This window comes from Procambarus clarkii, chromosome 60 (genome assembly GCF_040958095.1).
Source record: "Procambarus clarkii isolate CNS0578487 chromosome 60, FALCON_Pclarkii_2.0, whole genome shotgun sequence".
NCBI lineage: Eukaryota > Metazoa > Arthropoda > Malacostraca > Decapoda > Cambaridae > Procambarus > Procambarus clarkii.
Genome location: NC_091209.1, coordinates 33,836,717 through 33,857,596, shown reverse-complemented (window position 1 = coordinate 33,857,596; position 20,880 = coordinate 33,836,717). Strand labels below are relative to the sequence as shown.

Genomic DNA, 20,880 nt, shown 5'->3' with positions numbered 1-20,880 from the left:
CTCTCCTCACCAACTAACACTCTCCTCACCAACTAACACTCTCCTCACCAACTAACCGTCTCCTCAGCAACTAACACTCTCCTCAGCAACTAACCCTCTCTTCAGCAACTAACACTCTCCTCAGCAACTAACCCTCTCCTCAGCAACTAACACTCTCCTCAGCAACTAACCTCCTCAGCAACTAACCGTCTCCTCAGCAACTAACACTCTCCTCAGCAACTAACACTCTCCTCACCAACTAACACTCTCCTCACTAACTAACCGTCTCCTCAGCAACTAACACTCTCCTCAGCAACTAACCCTCTCCTCAGCAACTAACACTCTCGTCAGCAACTAACCCTCTCCTCAGCAACTAGCCCTCTCCTCTGCAACTAATCCTCTCCTCAGCAACCAACACTCTCCTCTGCAACTAATCCTCTCCTCAGCAACCAACACTCTCCTCAGCAACTAACACTCTCCTCAGCAACTAACACTCTCCTCAGCTACTAACACTCTCCTCAGCAACTAACACTCTCCTCAGCAACTAACACTCTCCTCAGCATCTAACACTCTCCTCAGCATCTAACACTCTCCTCAGCATCTAACACTCTCCTCAGCATCTAACACTCTCCTCAGCATCTAACACTGTCCTCTGCAACTAACACTCTCCTCAGCAACACTCTCCGCAGCAACTAACACTCTCCGCAGCAACTAACACTCTCCTCAGCAACTAACCCTCTCCTCAGCAACTAACACTCTCCTCAGCAACTAACCTCCTCAGCAACTAACCGTCTCCTCACCAACTAACACTCTCCTCAGCAACTAACCGTCTCCTCACCAACTAACACTCTCCTCAGCAACTAACCTCCTCAGCAACTAACCGTCTCCTCACCAACTAACACTCTCCTCAGCAAATAATCTTCTCCTCAGCAACTAACACTCTCTTCAGCAACTAAAACTCTCCTCAGCAACTAACCCTCTCTTCAACTAACCCTCTCCTCAGCAACTAACACTCTCCTCAGCAACTAACCCTCTCCTCAGCAACTAACCCTCTCCTCAGCAACTAGACCTCTCCTCAGCAACTAACCCTCTCCTCAGCAACTAACCCTCTTCTCAGCAACTAACACTCTCCTCAGCAACTAACACTCTCCTCGGCAACTAACACTCTCCTCAGCAACTAACACTCTCCTCAGCAATTAACACTCTCCTCAGCAACTAACACTCTCCTCAGCAACTAACACTCTCTTCAACAACTAACTCTCTCCTCAGCAACTAACCCTCTCCTCAGCCACTAACACTCTCCTCAGCAACTAACCCTCTCCTCAGCAACTAACCCTCTCCTCAGCAACTAACCGTCTCCTCAGCAACTAACACTCTCCTCAGCAACTAACACTCTCCTCAGCAACGAACCCTCTCCTCAGCAACTAGCCCTCTTCTCTGCAACTAATCCTCTCCTCAGCAACCAACACTCTCCTCAGCAACTAACACTCTCCTCAGCAACTAACACTCTCCTCAGCAACTAACACTCTCCTCAGCATCTAACACTCTCCTCAGCATCTAACACTCTCCTCAGCATCTAACACTCTCCTCAGCATCTAACACTCTCCTCAGCATCTAACACTCTCCTCAGCAACACTCTCCGCAGCAACTAACACTCTCCGCAGCAACTAACACTCTCCGCAGCAACTAACACTCTCCTCGGCAAATAAAACTCTCCTCGGCAACTAACACCCTCCTCAGCAACTAACACTCTGCTCAACAACTAACACTCTCCTCAGCAACTAACCCTCTCCTCAGCAACTAACCCTCTCCTCAGCAACTAACACTCTCCTCAGCAACTAACCCTCTCCTCAGCAACTAACACTCTCCTCAGCAACTAACACTCTCCTCAGCAACTAACACTCTCCTCAGCAACTAACACTCTCCTCAGCAACTAACACTCTCCTCAGCAACTAACCCTCTCCTCAGCAACTAACCTCCTCAGCAACTAACCGTCTACTCAGCAACTAACCCTCTCCTCAGCAACTAACACTCTCCTCAGCAACTAACACTCTCCTCAGCAACTAACACTCTCCTCAGCAACTAACACTCTTCTCAGCAACTAACACTCTTCTCAGCAACTAACACTCTCCTCAGCAACTAACACTCTCCTCAGCAACTAACCCTCTCCTCAGCAACTAACACTCTCCTCAGCAACTAACACTCTCCTCAGCAACTAACACTCTCCTCAGCAACTAACACTCTCCTCAGCAACTAACCATCTCCTCTGCAACTAACCATCTCCTCTGCAACTAACCATCTCCTCAGCAACTAACACTCTCCTCAGCAACTAACACTCTCCTCAGCAACTAACACTCTCCTCAGCAACTAACACTCTCCTCAGCAACTAACACTCTCCTCAGCAACTAACACTCTCTTCAGCAACTAACACTCTCCTCAGCAACTAACACTCTCCTCAGCATCTAGCCCTCTCCTCAGTAACTAACCCTCTCCTCAGCAACTGTCCCCTCTCCTCAGCAACTAACCCTCTCCTCAGCAACTAGCCCTCTCCTCAGCAACTAGCCCTCTCCTCAGCAACTAGCCCTCTCCTCAGCAACTAACCCTCTCCTCAGCAACTAGACCTCTCCTCAGCAACTACCCCTCTCCTAAGCAACTAACACTCTCCTCAGCAACTAACACTCTCCTCAGCAACTAACACTCTCCTCAGCAACTAACACTCTCCTCAGCAACTAGCACTCTCCTCAGCAACTAGCACTCTCCTCAGCAACTAGCACTCTCCTCAGCAACTAACACTCTCCTCAGCAACAAACACTCTCCTCAGCAACTAACACTCTCCTCAGCAACTAACACTCTCTTCAGCAACTAACCCTCTCCTCAGCAACTAACACTCTCCTCAGCAACTAATACTCTTTTCAGCAACTAACACTCTCCTCAGCAACTAACACTCTCCTCAGCAACTAACCCTCTCCTCAGCAACTAACCTCCTCAGCAACTAACCGTCTACTCAGCAACTAACCATCTCTTCAGCAACTAACCCTCTCCTCAGCAACTAACCCTCTCCTCAGCAACTAACACTCTCCTCAGCAACTAACCGTCTCCTCACCAACTAACACTCTCCTCACCAACTAACACTCTCCTCAGCAACTAACCGTCTCCTCAGCAACTAACACTCTCCTCAGCAACTAACCTTCTCTTCAGCAACTAACACTCTCCTCAGCAACTAACCCTCTCCTCAGCAACTAACCCTCTCCTCAGCAACTAACCGTCTCCTCAGCAACTAACACTCTCCTCAGCAACTAACACTCTCCTCAGCAACGAACCCTCTCCTCAGCAACTAGCCCTCTTCTCTGCAACTAATCCTCTCCTCAGCAACCAACACTCTCCTCAGCAACTAACACTCTCCTCAGCAACTAACACTCTCCTCAGCAACTAACACTCTCCTCAGCATCTAACACTCTCCTCAGCATCTAACACTCTCCTCAGCATCTAACACTCTCCTCAGCATCTAACACTCTCCTCAGCATCTAACACTCTCCTCAGCAACACTCTCCGCAGCAACTAACACTCTCCGCAGCAACTAACACTCTCCGCAGCAACTAACACTCTCCTCGGCAAATAAAACTCTCCTCGGCAACTAACACCCTCCTCAGCAACTAACACTCTGCTCAACAACTAACACTCTCCTCAGCAACTAACCCTCTCCTCAGCAACTAACCCTCTCCTCAGCAACTAACACTCTCCTCAGCAACTAACCCTCTCCTCAGCAACTAACACTCTCCTCAGCAACTAACACTCTCCTCAGCAACTAACACTCTCCTCAGCAACTAACACTCTCCTCAGCAACTAACACTCTCCTCAGCAACTAACCCTCTCCTCAGCAACTAACCTCCTCAGCAACTAACCGTCTACTCAGCAACTAACCCTCTCCTCAGCAACTAACACTCTCCTCAGCAACTAACACTCTCCTCAGCAACTAACACTCTCCTCAGCAACTAACACTCTTCTCAGCAACTAACACTCTTCTCAGCAACTAACACTCTCCTCAGCAACTAACACTCTCCTCAGCAACTAACCCTCTCCTCAGCAACTAACACTCTCCTCAGCAACTAACACTCTCCTCAGCAACTAACACTCTCCTCAGCAACTAACACTCTCCTCAGCAACTAACACTCTCCTCAGCAACTAACACTCTCCTCAGCAACTAACCATCTCCTCTGCAACTAACCATCTCCTCTGCAACTAACCATCTCCTCTGCAACTAACACTCTCCTCTGCAACTAACACTCTCCTCAGCAACTAACACTCTCCTCAGCAACTAACACTCTCCTCAGCAACTAACACTCTCCTCAGCAACTAACACTCTCCTCAGCAACTAACACTCTCTTCAGCAACTAACACTCTCCTCAGCAACTAACACTCTCCTCAGCATCTAGCCCTCTCCTCAGTAACTAACCCTCTCCTCAGCAACTGTCCCCTCTCCTCAGCAACTAACCCTCTCCTCAGCAACTAGCCCTCTCCTCAGCAACTAGCCCTCTCCTCAGCAACTAGCCCTCTCCTCAGCAACTAACCCTCTCCTCAGCAACTAGACCTCTCCTCAGCAACTACCCCTCTCCTAAGCAACTAACACTCTCCTCAGCAACTAACACTCTCCTCAGCAACTAACACTCTCCTCAGCAACTAACACTCTCCTCAGCAACTAGCACTCTCCTCAGCAACTAGCACTCTCCTCAGCAACTAGCACTCTCCTCAGCAACTAACACTCTCCTCAGCAACAAACACTCTCCTCAGCAACTAACACTCTCCTCAGCAACTAACACTCTCTTCAGCAACTAACCCTCTCCTCAGCAACTAACACTCTCCTCAGCAACTAATACTCTTTTCAGCAACTAACACTCTCCTCAGCAACTAACACTCTCCTCAGCAACTAACCCTCTCCTCAGCAACTAACCTCCTCAGCAACTAACCGTCTACTCAGCAACTAACCATCTCTTCAGCAACTAACCCTCTCCTCAGCAACTAACCCTCTCCTCAGCAACTAACACTCTCCTCAGCAAGTAACACTCTCCTCAGCAACTAACCGTCTCCTCACCAACTAACACTCTCCTCACCAACTAACACTCTCCTCAGCAACTAACCGTCTCCTCAGCAACTAACACTCTCCTCAGCAACTAACCTTCTCTTCAGCAACTAACACTCTCCTCAGCAACTAACCCTCTCCTCAGCAACTAACCCTCTCCGCAGCAACTAGCCCTCTCAGCAACTAACCCTCTCCTCAGCAACTAACACTCTCCTCAGCAACTAACACTCTCCTCAGCAACTAACCTCCTCAGCAACTAACCGTCTCCTCACCAACTAACACTCTCCTCAGCAACTAATCGTCTCCTCAGCAACTAACACTCTCTTCAGCAACTAACACTCTCCTCAGAAACTAGCCCTCTCATCAGCAACTATCCCTCTCTTCAGCAACTAACACTCTCCTCAGCAACTAACCCTCTCCTCAGGAACTAACCCTCTCCTCAGCAACTAGACCTCTCCTCAGCAACTAGACCTCTCCTCAGCAACTAACCCTCTCCTCAGCAACTAACACTCTCCTCAGCAACTAACACTCTCCTCAGCAACTAACACTCTCCTCAGCAACTAACACTCTCCTCAGCAACTAACACTCTCCTCAGCAACTAACCATCTCCTCTGCAACTAACCATCTCCTCTGCAACTAACCATCTCCTCTGCAACTAACACTCTCCTCAGCAACTAACACTCTCCTCAGCAACACTCTCCTCAGCAACTAACACTCTCCTCAGCAACTAACACTCTCCTCAGCAACTAACACTCTCCTCAGCATCTAGCCCTCTCCTCAGTAACTAACCCTCACCTCAGCAACTGTCCCCTCTCCTCAGCAACTAACCCTCTCCTCAGCAACTAGCCCTCTCCTCAGCAACTAGCCCTCTCCTCAGCAACTAGCCCTCTCCTCAGCAACTAACCCTCTCCTCAGCAACTAGACCTCTCCTCAGCAACTACCCCTCTCCTAAGCAACTAACACTCTCCTCAGCAACTAACACTCTCCTCAGCAACTAACACTCTCCTCAGCAACTAGCACTCTCCTCAGCAACTAGCACTCTCCTCAGCAACTAACACTCTCCTCAGCAACAAACACTCTCCTCAGCAACTAATCGTCTCCTCAGCAACTAACACTCTCTTCAGCAACTAACCCTCTCCTCAGCAACTAACACTCTCCTCAGCAACTAATACTCTCCTCAGCAACTAACACTCTCCTCAGCAACTAACACTCTCCTCAGCAACTAACCCTCTCCTCAGCAACTAACCTCCTCAGCAACTAACCGTCTACTCAGCAACTAACCATCTCTTCAGCAACTAACCCTCTCCTCAGCAACTAACCCTCTCCTCAGCAACTAACACTCTCCTCAGCAAGTAACACTCTCCTCAGCAACTAACCGTCTCCTCACCAACTAACACTCTCCTCACCAACTAACACTCTCCTCAGCAACTAACCGTCTCCTCAGCAACTAACACTCTCCTTAGCAACTAACCTTCTCTTCAGCAACTAACACTCTCCTCAGCAACTAACCCTCTCCTCAGCAACTAACCCTCTCCTCAGCAACTAGCCCTCTCAGCAACTAACCCTCTCCTCAGCAACTAACACTCTCCTCAGCAACTAACACTCTCCTCAGCAACTAACACTCTCCTCAGCAACTAACCTCCTCAGCAACTAACCGTCTCCTCACCAACTAACACTCTCCTCAGCAACTAATCGTCTCCTCAGCAACTAACACTCTCTTCAGCAACTAACACTCTCCTCAGAAACTAACCCTCTCTTCAGCAACTATCCCTCTCTTCAGCAACTAACACTCTCCTCAGCAACTAACCCTCTCCTCAGGAACTAACCCTCTCCTCAGCAACTAGACCTCTCCTCAGCAACTAGACCTCTCCTCAGCAACTAGACCTCTCCTCAGCAACTAACACTCTCCTCAGCAACTAACACTCTCCTCAGCAACTAACACTCTCCTCAGCAACTAACACTCTCCTCAGCAACTAACCGTCTCCTCAGCAACTAACACTCTCCTCAGCAACTAACACTCTCCTCAGCAACTAACACTCTCCTCAGCAACTAACACTCTCCTCAGCAACTAACACTCTCCTCAGCAACTAACACTCTCCTCAGCAACTAACCCTCTCCTCAGCAACTAACCCTCTCCTCAGCAACTAACCCTCTCCTCAGCAACTAACCCTCTCCTCAGCAACTAACACTCTCCTCAGCAACTAACACTCTCCTCAGCAACTAACCCTCTCCTCAGCAACTAACCCTCTCCTCAGCAACTAACCCTCTCCTCAGCAACTAACCCTCTCCTCTGCAACAAACACTCTCCTCAGCAACTAACCTCCTCAGCAACTAACCCTCTCCTCAGCAACTAACCCTCTCCTCAGCAACTAACCGTCTTCTCAGCAACTAACACTCTCCTCAGCAACTAACCCTCTCCTCAGCAACTAACCCTCTCCTCAGCAACTAACCATATCCTCAGCAACTAACACTCTCCTCAGCAACTAACACTCTCCTCAGCAACTAACCCTCTCCTCAGCAACTAACACTCTCCTCAGCAACTAACACTCTCCTCAGCAACTAACCCTCTCCTCAGCAACTAACCTTCACCAGGAAACAGTTTGGTGGAAGTTGATCCTGGGAGAATTTTATTAAGAAGTTATTAAGAGTTGTTCCACATTGAGAATGTATTAGGGAGGTGCTGGAGACAATTGCTCTCTCATTTTCCTGGGCAAGTTTGGTGGTGAAGTGTCCTTTTTATTATTTCAAGTATTTTACAAGGGGATGCTTGTCAGTGATACAGGTCTGTAGTTAAGTGCCTCCTCCCTATCTACTTTTTTGAAAATTAGTACCACATTTGCCTTCTTCCAGCAACTGGGCAACTCTCCTATCATAAGTGACTCATTAAAGATCATTGCCAGAGGCACGCTGAAGGCCTGTGCTGTCTCTTTTAGTATCCACGGTGATACTTTGTCTGGTCCAACCGTTTAGTTATGTCCAGTGTTGTCAACTGTTTTATTACCTCCTTTGCTTTCCCCTCTATGTCTGATAGACTTTCATCTAGGGTAATCTCTTCTAACAATGGGAGTTAGAAGACTCAGTTGTGAACACTTCATGGAAACTGGCATTCAGTGCCTCTCAGAATTCCTTGTCACTTTCAATATATGCCCCCTCTGTTTTCCTTAGTCCTGTCACTTGGTCGTTCACCGACAACTTCCTTCTTATATTAAGTGCACACCTGCCATCTTGATGGACAGGGTTCAAGTCTCCTGGTGGATGTGTCTAAAAGTTGTATACTTCAAACGTGTGGTTTAAGCAAGTTGGTGCATTAAGCATGGACACCATCTTCTCCCATATAACAGAGTTTGACAAAAAACGTGAGTGATCCCTCACTGTCTCTAGCCTTGGAGGGGTGGGGGGGGGGGGTAGCTCGGGGTTGAATACCTCGGAACTCTTTCCTCTTTTAGGGCTCTGAGTATGGTGTGTACCTGCCATCTTGATGGCCAGGGTTCAACTCTGCTGGTGGGTGTGTCTAAAACTTGTATGCTTTAAACTTATGGTTTAAGCACATCAGTGCATTATATATATATATATAATGTGTGTGTGTTAAAGGTTAAGAGTGTGGAGGCAGCCGTGGAGTAGAGAGTAGAGGTGTAGGCAGAACAGAACAATATATGACACAGACTAACACACAATATTGGTATCCAGCCAAACTCCTAAACCTGGAGGGTAATGACAGTGTTACAATGGTCAGCCGCCCGTGGCAAGGCTGTAACACTACATGTCTAATTGGACCATTGATCTTACAAGTTATGTGTACGTCTCGTAATAATTTGCACCCTTGTTAAACCAGGATATTGACCCCCCCCCCCAGAGGTCAACTATGTTAACATATATACCTGCCTTAACCGCTGGCCGTGAAGGTTCTCCTTGTATGATTTTAATGGCAGGAGCTCAGTTTTCCTTCTTGAAAACAATTTAGATTTATTCATCTGGTTAAATCCACTGCCCATCCCTAGAAGGATGGGCAGCTATCACAATGAAGAACAAGAAAGAAGGTAAATCGAACAGAAGATCCGGTAAAACAGTCTAATAGGGGATACAAGTGTTATGTTAGTTGACTCTTCAGAGGTTTCATGGCGGTTATGTTGAAGACGTCATAAAAAGAAAGGTGAAACGTCATGCAACCTCTGAAGAGTCAACTAACACAACACTTGTACCCCTTATTTGACTGTTTTACAGGAATTTCTTTTCCACGCCTCATAAAACGGAGGAAAGTGTCCTGAAAGATTTTATTAATAGGAACGTTATCCCTACAGACAAAAATCAGAAAATACAATTGACAATTTCAAAAAAAAAAAAAAAAAAAAAAAAAAAAAAAAAAAAAAACCGGCCAACCTACTCATGAAAAACTCCCCCAGACACCAAACAGAATGCCTTGAGGGAAATCAACATCATCTATGCCTTCACATGCCCACTTGGGGACTGTAAGGTCCAAAGAACTCAGTATATAGGCAAGACAACAACGTCTCTAGGCAATTAACAATGCACAAACAACAGCGCTCTATCAGGGAACATATAATCTTTTCTCACAACCAGACCATCACCAGAGAAATCTTAACAAGCAACACAGAAATCATCGATAGATACGGCGATAGCAGGAGACTCAACATCAGCGAGGCACTATACATCAAAGTCAACACCAGCAATCAACAACCAATTAACGCATAACTATATTCTACCTATTTCAAGACCCCGAACCAACATATTAGCAGCAAGGAAGGTATGGGCCAATAGGCCTTCTGTAGTTACTTCCATTCTTATGTTTATACCCATTGTTTCGTGTTCTGTCACCTCACCAAAAATTTTGTGTCACATCACCTCACCCAAAACAAATAAAAGCGTGATGTATGTGTAAACCAAGTCTTTGAAAATGTAAGAAGCCTTACGAAATGCTTTTAGGAATCAGATCAAAAATATAAATGTAAAAAATAAATTTTCGAGAAGTAAGAGTCGATCCTATGGAAGTGACTCACAGAAAACGGGACCCACACCAGCTGGAGGTGACGTCACGCGCCAGTCAGCTGGTAGCCAAGCCATAGCCGCGCTCCCCCCCAGCTAAGGAACAGAAGCAGCAGGCGCAAGGAAAACGGGGCAAGCCTGCTCCTTTCCGCCAACAGAAAACGGGAAGAAACCCAAGGAGGTGGGTGGGGGCTCGATCAGCTGATCCACCCAGGTCCCGCCAACCCCGGGGGTGGGCAAGGGTCACCGCCTCGGAGGTAGATAAGAGGAGAGGGGGAAGACCCCTGGTGACTGAAGGTGTCACTGCTGCTCCCAGGGGGAACAAGGCTTTAGTAGCCGCGGTGACCACACGCGCAATGAGTGCGCAACCCACCAAAGTGGTCAAGCCGCTGAAACTACATTCTTTGAAAGGAGTAAGCGCTAAAGAGTTCCAGGAAGCTCAAAGGAAAGACTCCACACTCAGGAAGATGAGAGAGCATGCCGCAGAGGGTAGGGTCTTCACCATGAATAAGCGCAAGTATAAGTACTTGGAGGTTAAGGGTTAGCTAGTGCGCAGGGTGGAAACACCCCAGGACACTTGGGAACAATTACTGGTCCCCAAAGAGCACCGCCTAGCAGTGTTTACTCTCGGTCATGAGGGAGTAATGGGGGTCACATGGGACATGCTAAGACCAGTGAACGAATTCAGTCATCGTTCTATTGGCCAGGGATGACTGGGGACATACAGCGGTACACTCGGTCGTGTGACGCCTGTCAACGCACTGCTGACAGAGGTAAGGTGCAGCCAGGGAAGCTGCAGCCTTTCCCCATCATCGATCAACCATTTAAGATGGTCAGTGTAGATATAATTGGCCCGATTGAGCCGAGGGCATCAGACGGCAGCAGATATATCCTGAACATGGTAGATCATGCTACTCGGTATCCAGAGGCGGCACCTTTGAAGAATATCGAGACCGTCACAGTGGCGGAAGCATTGGTTGGGTTCTTCAGTCGCTTAGGTATACCGGAGAAGATACACAGCGACAGGGGGGCACAGTTCACCAGTGAGATGATGGCGGAAGTAGCTAGGCTACTCATGTTGCAGTCATCATTCACCACACCTTATCATGCTATGGGAAATGGGTTGGTGGAACGGTTTAATGGTACCCTAAAGAGAATGCTCAGGAAGATGTGCATAGAGCAACCCAAGGAGTGGCCAAGGTACATTAACCCGGTACTGTTTGCCTACAGGGAAGTACCCCAGGCAAGTACCCGGTTCTCACCGTTCGAGCTCCTGTATGGTCGCACGGTAAAGGGACCGCTGCATGTGTTGAAGAATCTATGGGAGGAGGAAGACTGTACCCCAGAAACCAAGACGACGTATGAGTACGTCATAGATTTGAGGAACCGTCTAGAAGAGACGTGTAAGTTGGCCAGGGAGGAACTCGCCAAGGCTAAGGAGTACCAGAAGAGCAGGTACGACCAGAAGGCCAGGGAGAGGAAGTTTAAGGTGGGAGATAAAGTACTCCTACTCCTCCCTACAAGCAGGAACAAGCTCCTGCTACAGTGAGGGCACTACGAGAGTCAACAACAACCACAAAGGAAGATTGACAACGAGAAAGCAGGAGACGAAGAGCATAAAGAATAGCATAAAGCTCCGCTGTGAAGATGCTAGTCTCCGGAGGTAAGCGACACATATAAGTGTGATCAGGAAAAACAGCAGAGTTGTCAACACCGTCCGCAGACTTAGACCCATCGGTGAAGACGGAAACGGAGTGGGAGCGAGAAGAAAAGTGCTCAAGGAAAAGGCGTTTTAGAACCGTAGGAGGGGTAAAAGCATTAGGGATGCGGATCAAGGATGTACAAAACTGCGGAAGGGAGACTCTTCACAGAGGCAAAGAAGAAACAACACAAGGAGAAATAATAGAAATACGAATGGAAAGAGAATCCTATAAGCGAGATAACCGGACAGAAAGAGGGAGGTGGTGAAGAGGAACAGGAACCGCAGGAGGGGTAAAAGTTAAAGCACGACAGAAGCGAGAGGAAGGATGTTGCAAGGACCGCGCAAGACAGCGAAGACAGTAGCGATCACCGCTACTGTCCATGAGATGACCATAAAGTGACAAAGAGGGACGAAGAACGACCCGCTTCTGAGTAAAAGTCATGGCACAAGTCTTAGTAGTAGAGAACTTTAAGCCATGATCGGTGGCCCAAGATGACACGGCATCAATTGCAAGTTGAAGCCGGCGCTGAAGGAGAGGCGAATCATCACCCTGACAGCAAAGGGTAAGATCATCGACATAGAGAGCGGAGAAGACACCTGAAGGAAGAGAGGAAAGAAGACCATTGAGGGCAACCAGAAAAAGAGTAGTGCTCAGAACACTACTCTGGGGCACACCTTCGTATTGCTGAAAAGAGGCAGAGAGCGCGGTACCAAGGCGCACCCGAAAGGAACGACGGGAGAGGATGCTGTGGAGAAAGAGAGGGAGATGACCACGAAGGCCAACAGAATGAAGCTGGGATAGAATATGATATCGCCAAGTGGTGTCGTAAGCCTTTTCCAGGTCAAAAAGAACGGCAACAACGGAGGTCTTCGCTGCAAAAGCAGTACGAATATAGACCTCCAAGTTCACCAGGACATCTGTCGTGCTGCGGCACTTACAACCCAAATTGAGAAAAGGAGAGGAGGTGATGTTTCAGGAACCACATCAGACGAATGTTAACCATAAGTTCAAAGAGTTTGCATACACAACTTGTGAGGGCAATAGGGCGAAAGTCTTTAGGGGATGTTCCCAGTGACCCTAGTTTACGAACAGGGAGGACAAAGGCATCGAGCCAGTCCTCAGGGACTGACGACGACTCCCAGATCCGATTATACAGACTCAGTAAATACTGAGACGTGCACGGAGGGAGATGGCGAAGCATTTCATAATGAATACCATCGGAGCCCGCCGCCGTAGAGCCGCAGAGGGCCAGGGCAGAACGAAGTTCAGAGAGAGAGAAGGGATCGTTATAGGGAAGTCGAAGACGAGTGCAGAAATCTAAAGGACGAGATTCAAGGACAGGTTTACGAAGAAGGAAAGATTGGAGAAGATGAAGACCAGAGCTAACAGAAGAAAAGTGGGAACCCAGTTCGGTAGCGACCTGCAACGGGTCCGCCACAAGAGTACCATGGAGGTGAAGGACCGGTGAAACATCATCTTCTATCTTGAGGTTATCTTGAGATGATTTCGGGGCTTTTTAGTGTCCCCGCGGCCCAGTCCTCGACCAGGCCTCCACCCCCAGGAAGCAGCTCGTGACAGCTGACTAACTCCCAGGTACCTATTTACTGCTAGGTAACAGGGGCATTCAGGGTGAAAGAAACTTTGCCCATTTGTTTCTGCCTCGTGCGGGAATCGAACCCGCGCCACAGAATTACGAGTCCTGCGCGCTATCCACCAGGCTACGAGGCTCCAAAACTCCAAGGAACAAACTTACCGCTATCTTGCGGATACGCTTCCAGATCTGTGGCAGAGGAGTTTCGGACGTAATGGTGGAGACATAGATGCCCAACACGCATGTTTAGCCATACAGATGGCCCTACGGGCCACCGCACTTGCCTTCCGAAAGAAAATAAAAAAATCGGCCGTCTGTCGACGGCGTTGTCTTTTCCAGGTTGCACACTTACAGGGGACAGCCCGAGCACAGTCTGCATTCCACCAGGGAACGCACTTCCGTGGACCCCGAGAGGAAGAGCGAGGAAGAGAGCGGAGGGCACCTTCAAAGACAGTGTCATGAAAATGGAGGAGAAAGCGAGGGAGAGGTCAGAGAGAGCACCTCAGCAAGGGCAGCAACCGAGAGGGAAGCGGGGGCCAAAGAAACCTCCATAGCAGGAACAGGGGGCGCAACCACCGAAATGGGAGGGGAAGGAGTGATAAAGGCAGAAGTAGGGGGCAAGGAAGAAAGCGAAGCTTTTTTACCCGCTGGGGAGGAGGAAGGAGAGGAGCCAGGCTTACGCTTCTGACTTAAAGAGACAGGTGTCCCAGCAACTACGTACTGGGCAAAAGATTTCAGCGTCTCAACAGAAGCTGAACGAGAGCACACACAACGGCCAGTAGGAGAGCAATGGACATCAGCCCGCACTGACAGGCGGCGGGGAGAGTTAATAGACGGAGGAGAAGGATGGGAAGGAGGAGCAGAGGGAGATAAGGAAGACGACACAGGAGACATGACAGACCGGGTAGAAAGAAGAGGAACCCTAGACAGAGGACCAGGAGGGGGACCCTTCGTGACAGAACTCAAAGGAACAGAGGAGGGGGCAGTGGGCGTATCAGGGTCCAAGGCCCGGAAATGGTTGTGAGTCTGAGGAAGGTGGGAAGGACGAGGAGAGGAAGAGCGCAACACGTTAGCATAAGAGACGTTAGTATAAGGCGGGAACCAGCGAACCTGGCGCCTCGCCTCAGGAAAAGACAAACGCTCCCGGTGCTTCAAGTTGAGGACGGCTGCCTCAAGCTTGTAATGGATACACGGACGGGAGAAGGTAGGATGGGCCTCACCGCAGTTGAGGCAACGAGCCTGGGAAGAAGTGCACTCCGACTTAGAGTGACCTGCGCCACCACACAAAGGACAGAGAGAGAGACAGTCCCAGAGCAGCAGAGGGCACCATGCCCAAACCTCCAGCGCTTGTTACAGAGCCTAGGAGAAGGAATATACTCCTGGACAGAGCACCTGGCACCAGCAAGAGTGACAGAGGGTGGAAGGGTCCTACCATCAAAGGTAATCTTCACAACGCGAAGGGATTGACGGCGACGACCACGAGGGGGACGAGTAAACGAGTCTACCTGGAGGACAGAATGGCCTTGGCCATCAAGGATATGCCGAATATCATCGTGGCAGTCCTGCAGATTCTGAACACCGGTCGCATCATGGGGCGGGAGGAGAACAGTGCCAACACTGGCATTCAACCGAGCGTTCTTTGAGACCCAAACAGGGATCTCGCCAAGGTAGGATAAGGCAGCCAAGCGGGAAGCTGCATCCTGAGAAGGAGCAGCAACGACACATGTAGCGAGACGAGTGGGGTTGAAGGTAACAGAGGCATCCACGGAATCAACAAGATGCCGATGGAGAGAGAAATCGTCAGGAGGCGCAGAATCAAGAGGAAGGAGATCAAAGTACTTGGCCCATGAAGTGGGACCAAACAAGGCCTGATAAGCATCAGTACGGGAAGGAATCGAGCGAGTGCAGCCGTGGTGCGGACGACGTTGAGAACCCCCAGAGGGGTTAAAAGGCGCAGTAGTCAAAACGAGAGACTTAGCCATGCCAGGGGACGAAGTGAACACCACTGGGGGCTTGAGGCTCGACCGAACCACAGAGGAGGGAGGGGAGCTGGGGGAAGAAGTCAGGAGGATGAAAGGAGGAGCAAGGTCGGGGCCCAACGCAGCGGCAGGCTACAGAGCCCAGTCTTCCAATACAGGCCGACTCGGGGGCTTGGTCGCCCACCCCACGAGCCTGAGAGGGTAAAAGAGGAACATTCAATGACATAAATACGAAGAGTCACAAATTCATCTATGAATGTTCCCTCATACCCACCATGGAGCAAACCGTTCTCGCACTTTCGTTCAGTTAATATTGACTTATTGAATACGTGCATAGGTGACATACTAAACATACTAGTTTACCTTAAAAAGCTTCATAGAAAAACACCGACCTTACCTAACCTTCTTAGTATGTTAAGATAAGCATCTTATTGCTTCGTAATTACAATTATTACTTAACCTATTATAGGTATAGGTTAAGTAATAATTGTAATTATGAAGCAATAAGATGCTTATCTTAACATACTAAGAAGGTTAGGTAAGGTCGGTGTTTTTTATGAAGTTTTTCAAGATAAACTAGTATTTTAGTATGTCTCGTATGCACGTATTTAATAAGTCAATATTGACTGTAAGAAAGTGCGAGAACGGGTTGCATGGAGCCACAAGAAGCTATCGCCGATCATGCCGGGGCCCCCTAGGGGTGCGTCGTGAGTATACGCCCCACAAACGCCACCTTAAAGAACCGACAGTCCGTCGAGATCGGGTTCAGTGACGAAAGGGGGATTGACAATAAAAGGTTCCCCTCGCTCGAGACGTTGTCAAAATAGAAGAAGTCCAAAGGAATAACCAAACAAGCAAGGTCGGTAGGAAACGACAAGTAGATAGGAGAAGAGGGGGGGAGAAAAACGAAACAGAAGGAAAAGGAAAAGTCGTTCAGCACAATTAGAGAGAACAGCAGCAGGAGCACAAGGCTACAGAAAGACAGAGGACTGTCCCAAGGAGCATTACACTCCGGCAGCCGCCCACCAAGCCCAACTCACGACAACAACGAGCTGAACGGGCAGGGGGATATATTATAGAAAACGGTCGTGTACGTCAAACCTTCCAATATTACTGCCCCACATTTTATGTTCTGCAACGCTTTGCCTGCTTATGTTCATATCAAGTCTGTATCTAAAGCTTCAGTCCATTGCACAGCACCACACTTCTATAAATAAGAAGTGAGAATCTGTCGACTACCCTTTATTACTTTGTTAACTAGGAGGAGCCAGCGACCTAAGTGACAGGTGTTACCCGTGTGGTGTAACCTGGCGGTTTGCTCCCGCGGTCCTATGATCTTAGGCTTTAAGATTAAATATCTGCCACTGACAGCTCTTGCTGTTTAAGGTCTGCCTCTCTTGCCAGGTAGTTACCATTAACGTAACATCAATAGGAATTAATTCTTTTGATAATTGTCAAAGAAAAAAATCTCACAAAAGCAAGTTGTAACAACGTTCTAATACGTCATAAACACGTTAAGCCAAGATTTAACAACTTTATTACAAGTTGTAACAAGCTGGAAACAGAGAGTTTCGGTTTGTGTTTCCAGGGCAGTGTGCAGGTTCTAATCATCATAATGGCTTCTATTGATCTTTTCACTGATTCATCACTTTAATGTGATTTGTTAGTGAATACCGTAAGTCATTTCAGATTAAATGAAATGTAAAATTTAGTAACGGAATTTTGACTTAAACGTCGCTCTACGCTGTTGATAGCGTGGATATGTTGTATTAGTCCTTAAGGGGGATTCTCGCTGCAATTTACAGCCTCACGATTTAAAGTTGCAATTTTTAAAATCAGTAGAGGAGTAAGCAATAATTTAGATTTTTTCCTTTTTGGATTTAAAATCATCCATCAGCCAAAGTATTCCTAAAGCTTTTTTGTATATTACAATGGACAGTCCCATTTCCAATTTTACTTGGCTAGAGCATAATGAAAACTAAAGATATTCTTCAATTAATTATTAATTCCTTATAAGTAATGCTTAAAAATTATACCACTCAGAAAATCTCATCATAACTCTGTGCATACAACTACAATGTTCTATAAAACTGGTTCATAGGCGAGTAAACCATAAATGAGTACAAGTGTAAACGTACCTATAATGATGATTAAGGAGGCACACGATGTCTAATCACTTTGGACGTAACGATACAAACGACGCAACAACTGAACGGGTACAAACCCTGAACGACAGTATACCGCGCAGATACATGGCTTGGAAAGGCAAGGTGTGTTTAATTTTCTTATTACATATTATTACTAAAACAGCTGTCAATGATTGTATTTGTCTTTGATATCACTCGACTTAGTAAAAGTGTATTTTATTATGTTAAAATATACCAACTCAGCAAAGACGTTTGATATTTATTTGCTTAAAGTGAGCCGTAGTTTCATGTCCCAGAAAAAAAGGAACTGGGATGCCACATTAGACACGTGTGCCAAAGACTGCCCATCCCTGCCTTAAGCTGTCCATAGTCCTCTGTAAGACACAATTACCATTTATCTTTGAATCATGACAATTTCTTCCTACGCTGTATCTTGAAGGATTTATCTGCTCTATTGTGTACCAACCTCAAAGCCTCCAATTAACTTACCTTTGTACCTGGAGATCTGCTCTTCTCTCTCACGAGCCTATCTAAAGGTTTACACTTTTCCCACTTTTGTCCATTACGTTGTAACTCCAATCTTACCCATTCCACCAGCGAGTCCCAATGTTTAAGGTTCCTTACCGAGCCTTGAACCCAGGCCCAGACTTTATCAAGCGCTTCTCCATTGTTCACTGACGAGTGCACGTCTCTCAACACTCACCAGCAGTGACAGTCACCTCTGCTCTCCTCAACACCCTCACCAGTCACTACACCCACTAGCAGTGACAGTCACCTCTGCTCTCCTCAACACCCTCACCAGTCACTACACCCACCAGCAGTGACAGTCACCTCTGCTCTCCTCAACACCCTCACCAGTCACTACACCCACCAGCTGCACCAGTCACCTCTGCTCTCCTCAACACCCTCACCAGTCACTACACCCACCAGCAGTAACAGTCACCACTGCTCTCCTCAACACCCTCACCAGTCAATACACTCACCAACAGTGACAGTCACCTCTGCTCTCCTCAACACCCTCACCAGTCACTACACCCACCAGCAGCACCAGTCACCTCTGCTCTCCTCAACACCCTCACCAGTCACTACACCCATCAGCAGTAACAGTCACCTCTGCTCTCCTCAACACCCTCACCAGTCAATACACTCACCAACAGTGACAGTCACCTCTGGAAAAACTGTAGCCTTAGAGAACTTCGCAGTTTGCTACATCTCCTTCAGTGTATATAATTGCCGCAGTTTTGGTGTTATACAATTAGGAGAACTTATCCACTGTTCCACATTGTGTTCCTCTGAGAACAAGTTTACAGTTAGTTCTTACTTTACACTTAGAAACTTATAACAAAGTAACTCAATACTTCAGATTCCTGAGAGACCAAACAAATTAACAGGTGGTCGGTCAACAGAGGTTTACCCTGTTGTGTGTGTTGGTGTTCCCTTCACCAGACTGGTCTACAGGGACCTCCGGCTCAGTCCTTCACGAAAACTGTCCGGCCAGCTCACTGCTGGTTGGCCAGGCAGCTTGTCACTCCCTGCTGGACGTAGTTCAGGTGACAAGTGCGCCTCCACACACCCAGTACACAGGACTGTACCCCAGGAATCATTCACTCTGGGGCCCCTTTACCCCATATAACTACGATTTCTAGGACTCTACACTTGGCGACCCTCCCATTTCCTCCTAATAAGCCCAGCTTACACTGACACTATAATGACCAGAGACATTGTGTCTCTGGTGACGTTGTCCCCCGGACGGTCACCCTCGACGTCACAGTCTTGTCTTTGTTTATGAAGTGACTTTGTTGTTCAACTTTCCTTAAGGTGTGGCTAATTACCACACATCATAATATGGCAACAATGGAAACTTAAGGAAATTGTTACATACCTTCAAGATTGGTGGATGTCTGTCCCTCGATGACTTACCTGAAATGTCACGAGAATTATTTATATTCTTTTTGGCAAGTTTTTATACATTAAAATTCTGATGTACCACAATAATAATAATATTTTAATCCACATATATAAGCAACGCAGGTAAAGGTGATGTTTGATCATCAAGGTGTTGTTTACCTTGACGGACGAGACGCTGGAGTAGCTCGTCTTGACGGACGAGACGCTGGAGTAGCTCGTCTTGACGGACGAGACGCTGGAGTAGTTCGTCTTGACGGACGAGACGCTGGAGTAGTTCGTCTTGACGGACGAGGCGCTGGAGTAGCTCGTCTTGACGGACGAGGCGCTGGAGTAGCTCGTCTTGACGGACGAGGCGCTGGAGTAGCTCGTCATGACGGACGAGGCGCTGGAGTAGCTCGTCATGACGGACGAGGCGCTGGAGTAGCTCGTCTTGACGGACGAGGCGCTGGAGTAGCTCGTCTTGACGGACGAGGCGCTGGAGTAGCTCGTCTTGACCGACGAGGCGCTGGAGTAGCTCGTCTTGACGGACGAGGCGCTGGAGTAACTGGTGTAGTGAGGCGAGGCAGGACAAGTGGTTGACAGCGTTGCCAGCGACACACTCACACAAATATATCAAGCCGACGTAATATTTCAGCACAAGACGAGAAACACTGCACGAAAGAATTAAGAGGCACCGACACGCACGTAATTTTGCCACAGCGGTTATGGCTTACCTTCGTCTAATATTTCCTGTAAATCACTAAACTATCCCGAGTAAGTCCTTCGCCGCGTACAGCAGTTACCGCGTGTTCTGCCCTGGTGTTTGCCTCACACATTACTTAATGAAACTTTAGTTCACTCTTAGCACATGTCCTAACAACGGTGGAGTAATTACGGTACCTGCACCTTTTAAAAACATTATAACTGTACTGTTGACAATTAGGTGTTAATATGACCATCCGGTCTCAGTATGTCACTTTGACTAAACACTTGTTTCAATTATCCATCAAAAGCGGTGAAATTTTCCAGATAAACTTTTCGTATTTCCCTCACATTCCCCACAGCACAGCACAGCACAGCACAGCACAGCACAGCACAGCACAGCACAGCACAGCACAGCACAGCACAGCACAGCACAGCACAGCACAGCACAGCACAGCACTCACTATATCTAATGACTCACTGCTCCAACAACTCAGCCTTCCTGGTTCAAGCGGCCGCCCACCACGTAAACACATTTATCATTTTAACGTGTCTTGTACTGAAAATCGGCCTTTTCTCAAATATAAATTTATAGTAATATATATACTAGAACTTGGTGAATAGTTAATTCTGGGTCAGGTTACGTTGTGCTGTTTAGGTTCTACTGGAAATTGTTGTCGGGAAGCATTTATAGGTGTGATTCGAACAGATTACGTCAGCAAAGCACTGGTAGAGAAGCGGGCGAACGACATCTGTTGAGCAACCTGTCCTCGACTCTAGTCCATTCCATTCAGCGGTCGACCCCACAGACGCA

The 20,880-nt window shown here is 47.9% G+C and overlaps 1 protein-coding gene across 1 annotated transcript in view; it reads right to left on the bottom strand.

Moving 5' to 3' along the window:
- LOC138353889 (uncharacterized) overlaps positions 1-20,652 on the bottom strand; it is a 38,390-nt gene extending 17,738 nt beyond the window's left edge. Inside the window, exon 1 of the mRNA XM_069307308.1 lies at positions 19,545-20,652. Within this exon, the coding sequence (XP_069163409.1) occupies positions 19,545-19,787 (243 nt within the window). The 5' untranslated portion in view covers positions 19,788-20,652. The remainder of the gene's footprint in view (positions 1-19,544) is intronic.
- Positions 20,653-20,880: the final 228 nt, after the last annotated feature.